This window comes from Cygnus atratus, chromosome Z (assembly GCF_013377495.2).
Source record: "Cygnus atratus isolate AKBS03 ecotype Queensland, Australia chromosome Z, CAtr_DNAZoo_HiC_assembly, whole genome shotgun sequence".
Lineage (NCBI taxonomy): Eukaryota > Metazoa > Chordata > Aves > Anseriformes > Anatidae > Cygnus > Cygnus atratus.
Genome location: NC_066396.1, coordinates 27,124,104 through 27,130,724, shown reverse-complemented (window position 1 = coordinate 27,130,724; position 6,621 = coordinate 27,124,104). Strand labels below are relative to the sequence as shown.

The 6,621-nt window shown below is 41.5% G+C and overlaps 1 protein-coding gene across 1 annotated transcript; it reads left to right on the top strand.

The window, feature by feature from the left end:
• Positions 1-4,533: 4,533 nt before the first annotated feature.
• On the top strand, positions 4,534-6,296 carry TMEM174 (transmembrane protein 174). Its single transcript, XM_035565871.1, has 2 exons — positions 4,534-5,165; positions 6,194-6,296. The coding sequence occupies exons 1-2, from the start codon at positions 4,534-4,536 to the stop codon at positions 6,294-6,296; spliced, it is 735 nt and encodes a 244-aa protein (XP_035421764.1).
• The last annotated feature ends 325 nt before the right edge of the window (positions 6,297-6,621 follow it).

The following is a 6,621-nucleotide window of genomic DNA, read 5'->3' as shown; positions in this document are numbered from 1 at the left end:
GCTTACTGTGTTGTCAAAATCCATTTCAGCAAGGTCAGAAAACGTGAGTAAAATGCTGGCAGATCTTCATCTACCACTGATGGCTACCACTGCATGAATAGCATTTGTGGGAGTAATTTTTGATGTGGGGAGTAGAAGTCAAATGCCTATATTATAAAGGAAGCAACACCTTGTAAAACTATAAAAGTAGCTTAAAACAATACTGAATAGCATTTTTATTGAGGAAGTGACATACTTTACTATCACACTAATGGTGTTATAACCCCCTTTCTGCCCTAAGGTTAGCTTAAGTGCTTGACATACAAATGCTAGGGAGCAAATCAAGTTGGTTACTGATTCACACTTACTTAAACAGGCAAAGTGGGAGGTAAGGACTGATTATCCTCTTGTAAGTGAAGTTGAGGTCTGTCTTCATTGATGTTTGCATTGACATTGCCCAGCTTCTAACTTGAACACAACAATGCTTTGGATTTGAGAAATATTCATAAATACATAAAGCATTCATAAATACATAAATACATACCTTTTCTCTAGGAGAAGTCTTTCTTCCTGCGTCACCAGCAGCTAGAAAAATTGAAAACTCTTATGTGAAAAAATGAAATTACACAGATTTTTCAAATGATGCTTCTTTTAGGATAGCTGCGCTTGCTGGAGTGCATCCAGCTCAACCTTGTACTTCATTATGCATAGCACTGTATTCCACTACCCCTTTTCCATCCTGTCACAGCTTATTGGGCATTTCTGTGTCCAGGCAGACATTTCTGCCAATACCTCCATGTCTCTGCAGCTAATGTGTCAGCCTTGATCTAGATCTGTGCTCCTTCCTCTGCCATACATGCATCTATCTCTATACTTATGTATGGAAATACCTTTGATTCGGCTGGCCTGCTGGCAAGACAACATTCCCTGGGAGTGTATAACACCACCCTGTATCTAGATACTGCTGTGGGCAGCTGGCTGAACTGGATCCTTTCTGCACGTTTATGCTCTGAGGCTGGTATTGAAGCAGTACATCGCCACAGGGGTTGAAGTTAATTCATGGTTAGGTGCTAGTCTAATGCACATAATTCGTGTTTTTCTCTAAAGATGCCAAGTATAGTCTCCTTTCTCTAGGAAAAGGATCTCTCTGGGTCAAATCATTGACTCCTCGATCTCTCTCTAATTGAAAATCTCATTATGGAGTTATATTTTATACCTTCTCTTCTAAAAGCTTATCAGTGTGCAGTACCACAGTGTAACTTGGTTTTATTTTTTATGGCACCTTTTGGAAGTTCTATGGCTAAATGGCTGGTTCTATTACAGGCATGTAAGAAATAAAACCTTAGTATGACAGAGTGATAATGTGAACAACCTAGTAAGAACAGAGAGCAGATGGAGAGGAGAAAGGAAGGATTAAGTGAAGACCCATCAGTGTTTGTTAGGATGACTCTTGAAACTGGTTAGAGAATTGAGAAGGTACAGAGCACTACAGAAAACCTGCTTCCAACAGCAAGCATTGCAGGGTAAGACCTGTATTCGTGGTAGAAAATTATGCAGAGGAACAGAAAATAAAGCAGTGCTTGGATTCAGGTGTAAGGTCCCTGAAGCAGACCAGAGCAATACTGTAGTGAGACCTCAAAATTACCTGTTTTGAAAAAAGATCCTGAAACAAACATGGGAGTCACTTGAAGATAGTGGGGATGTAGTCTCCAATTTATCTGTCTGACAAAACTGATACCAATACTCTGCGTGACACTGTACTGAAATAAAACCAGAAAGATTTTGGAAAATTCATTCAGTTCCACTTCCTGAGTTTAACAAGACCGTTTTCATTCATTTAGCAGTTACTCCAGGTAAAAGGGATGCATTTAGTAAATCACCATCTGCGAGTTCCCAGAACATCCACTTGGCAAAGGAAAGTATTGGCCTTATAAAATCAATGTGATCTGGTAATCTCTTAAGACCTTGACAGCTGCCTGAAAACAGCATTGGCACTCTCTGGGAAAATAATGGGAGAAACATGGGGAGGGTTAGAGAAAATTATACCTTACAGGTAAAGAGGGGGCTATTTACAGGGAAAGGTATAATTTTAATTTAGATCTTGCTGTACCAAACATCACATTTCTGAAGTTCAAGTGACAAGCAATCTTAGAATAAACCACCTGCACTCTCCAGCTCCACTGTGCACTTGCTCAGTGACCAATAAGCCATGTCCTAGGCCAGAGACAAGGAATGTAACCCACGGGATGGTGCAACACCTGACCTGGAAATCTCTGATTCCAGCCAGCATCTAAGGACTGCTGCACAGGACTGAGGAAGAGCTCTGGCACAAAGGTGTTGCAAATAACGGTTGCAGAGTTCTTTAGTGGCTGTGAGTAGAAAGGTGATATTACTTCTCTGTATACCATTAGTTAGGCAGTGAATGTGATATATGACTGCTTTAAAGAGGATGTTGGAAAGCCTGGGAGATTCAGCAGAGACTGGAATGATTCATGGCATGAAAAAATCTGACTTCCAGAAAGCAGCAACAGAAGTTCATTCCAGTTATTTTACCAAATATAAGTTTAAAAATTATTTATTTTGGGGTGTTCTAATTACCACATTAGCCAATTTGGCTACAATTACCAACGTTACCTTATCTAATGTCTCAGCACTTTCTAACTGAACTGGAGCGATACGAAACCACCACAATGCAATCGCTAGACTTTGCTCAGGTGGTGCGTGGGGTCCTGACAAGACTTAGTGCTGAGTGCAGGGCTGATCTTCAGTGCATTTGTCAGAAAATTTGTTGGCACCCTCAGCAACAGAAGAGCCATGATACTGACTTTGTAAACTTCACTGATTTTTTTTTAATAGTCCAGCATTAATGTTCTGCAAGATCTATCTGCTGACAAATAAGAAGAGAAAGACACATCTGCAAACATATTCAGCATCAGTTCTGAGAGCACTGATTTTAGTGAGCAGCCACGTTCAGAACTGATATGAATGCACAATAGGCTAAGGGCACTTTCATCAGTTTTGAAGAAGCAGTCTGAAAGGTGAGTTTTCTAGTTCTAGAGCTATTTTTATTTTATAAATCTCAGGATAAGCTTGCTTCCCCAAAGCTGCTGGTAGCAGGAAATAGCATTATATGTTCTACCTCCTGAGGAGTAATCTCTGTACTGCATGTGGTCCCCTGCTATGCTAATCAAAACAGATTGAGTAGTGGAAGATTTTTCCTCCGTAAGGAATTGCACAAAGATGTTCTACTGGAGCACTCCAAGAGCAATTACTTTACTCTGAAACCACGAGGAAACAGAAATCTCAACATTCAATTAATCTGTCTTTTTAATATTTCAGATACAAATAAGCAATGCTGGTGTATCCTTGCTTAAGACTTGATCCTGCTGTGGTGTTTACTTCAACAGGAGAAGGCTGGGACACTCTTCTGCCCACAGATCAGGTACATGCAGAGTATGAACCAGCTGCTGCCAGGACGATGGTTAATCCTGACATTAATGCAATGCATTATGTTTCAACTGTGGAGCCCCAGGAATTCAGGAAAAAAAGTGTGTTCTACTAGCCACACTGTACTGTCAGAAGGGAATTCCAACAAAACATTTAATTTTGGTGCAAATGTAACATTCCAGGTACTTCTGAATACACAACTTACCTTAGAGGACGAGATCCCTTGCTCTACCATGTTCCAGGAGACATTTTCTCATCCCTGCAGCTGTGCACTATTCAGTGTGGGGGGGATTTAGCCTAAACTCTGAGGAAGGGGTGGCAATCCCTCAACAACAACAACAAAAAAAAGTCCACAATTAAGGGGAAATTATAGAGTAATTATTCTACCTTCAAACAGCTGAAAATGCTTTGTCTGGCTGGAAGTAACTGCTCTCCCATAGCCAGCAGTTCTCTCAGGCTGCTCAGCACTCACCGCCCTACTCCCCCTTACCCTCCCACTACTCCCTCTTGGCACACCATCAGAAAGCTTTGATATTTGTGTAAACCACGGAAGGTCTGACCTGCAGAACCAGCTGCAGCAGGGGTCTGGACACGTCTACAAAGGTCACTGACAGCGGTGGCCGTGTATTTCCCTGCAGACCCGGGTCACCGGAGTGGTGGCCCAAGGAGAGGGAGCGAGTCTTTGCAGTGCTGTTGGCCGAATGTGTGCTGTCCATATGTTGGATGCATCAGCTGGTGGGGGGGGGCGAGAGAAGCTGTGGGGACCTCGGCTTCTTTTCTCTCCCATCTGGCATGGGCACAGTGAGGAAGGATCAGTGGGTGCCAAATTAAAGAAGAGAATAAACAAAAAGATTAGTAGCCACGCAAGGGTGAAGCTGTTTCGGAAGCAATGGTGATAATTCAAGAAGTCTTTAATGGTCACTTCAGGCTTCAGTTCTCAGACCTTTATTCTTCTAAGCAAAGTTTATTCCTTCACATGATGGACTCTGTTAACCATACACGCACAATGTTCTTGTATAATTAACCTGAACCTTCAACTTTAAATGCTCTGCAAAGTCCTTTACAAACCCCCTTTCTCTTGAGAAAGGAGATACGTGATATTTGGTAATGGAGCAGAACAATAGCAATGTAGAAGATTTCTCCTTGAACGTGTTTTCTGTCGCTCCTTACCAGCCAAACAGGTCTGATGTCCTGGTGTCAGATGGAGACAAAGCTGGTGCCACTTTGCTTTTCTCAGGTGTGTTTTTGGGACTGGTGGGGATCACTTTCACCGTGATGGGATGGATAAAATACGATGGCATTACTCACCTGGAGTGGACCCAGTTGCTAGGGCCTATTCTGCTGTCTGTCGGCGTGACTTTTATCCTGATTGCTGTCTGCAAGTTTAACATGCTTACGTGCAAGCCCTGCAAAGAAAGAGAGGAAAACACATCAGACATCGACCAGGCCACAGGCGGACAGTCCTTCGTGTTCACCGGGATTAACCAGCCCATAACTTTTCATGGTGCTACCGTGGTACAGTACATCCCCCCGCCTTACCCATCACAGGAAGGCATTGCTGTGAATCCGGGATACCTGCACCCCGTGCTTGGCTGCTGTGGTGCTGCTCCCTCCAGTGCCTCCCCGATCCCCAGCCCAGGCTCTGCTCACTTCTGCCCGGCCTACCCTCTGGACAACCCAGCTTTTACTGGAGACGAGAGCTACACCAGTTTTCTTGCAGAGAATACAAGGAACCAAAGGTATGTCTTCTGAATTTTCCTGCTACAGTTGAACAGAGATTTCTGAGAATTTTAAAGTGCTGAGTATGATTTCAAAGTATGATTTCTTTCTTTTCAAAGAAAAGCTACTCCAGTGTGTTGTTCTTCAGACTTCTTTGTTGTTTTATTTCTTTCTTTTTTATTTTTATTTTTTTTTTAATTTCCCCTTGGTTAGAAATATTTGTTGAGTAAAGGTCATAGAGACATTTTTTTTTTTTCTGGAAAACACTATTTTCAAATAGAATTCACTTATGAATCCTTTTAATTTTTAATCTACTGAATCTCTTGTTATTTTCAAAGATATTAGTACATATGCTCCTGTACATGTGCTTTTTTGTTTCTTTGTGTATTTTTAATGCTGATTTACTGCCTTCAGAAGATTTTTATTCTATATCCACTCAAACAGAATCACAATACAAGAGTAAATGCACAAACAGCATTTTCACAACTACGAAAGAGTCAGTTCAGTACCAGATGTTCTCCCTGCTCATTGCGGCTGGTCACAGTACACTCTGCCACTCTAGCAATCTTCCAACCTTTATTCGTTTCCTACTTTTGAGGTACAAACAAGATCACAGGTATTACACAGCAGTGGGAAACTACTTTAATCAGACATAAAATAATTATATACAGACTGTTAAGGGAAAGTATTCTGATTACAGGATTTACTCAGAATTATATCCTGCCTAGAAATTAAGTCATTCAGTTCCTTTATCAAAGTCTATTTGCAAAACTGCTGACTGGCCCATCATTCTCAGCACCACGTGCAACAGGCAGAGACAACATGAAAACAAAGGTCACCTCTTGACATTTTTACACTCCACAAACAATACAGCAAATAGCTGAATTACAGTAAAACTTCATCTTGTAGCATTTTCTCAAGCAAAACTCCCACTGAAGTCAAGAAGTACTTTGTCCAGATAAGGCTGACAGGACACTGAATTGAGGTTACTTGTATGCTTTGTGTTTGCTAAATACTTTTTTGTGCCTCATCTTCTTCCAATTTTCAGGTCCGAGGACAGTGCTGGTGAGCCAGAAGAACTGCTGGAAGACTACACCGGTGAAGACTTGTCACCTCCTCGTTACGAGGAAATTTACCCACTGTCTTCGTAAAATAACGATGGACAACTGCACTTCCAAGGGACGTCAGATTTATAATCCCCAAGAATCTTTTCTTTAGCACTTGCATGATAAGCAAGTGTAAACAAAATCTCGGTACTGAGCTGTGGTTCAGTATTGCTGAAGGAATTTAACCAACCCCTTCTTTTTCCTCCTCAAGCTATTTTCTTCCTTGCTATGCAGTCTAAATAGCAAAACTATTAAACTGAAAGATTTAAATCCATGCTAGGGTTCCCCAACAAGGAGTCTGAATTTCAGACTTGCTGAAAACAATGCAAACAATGAATGCACAAGATGTTTGTGGAAGGTCATGATTGCT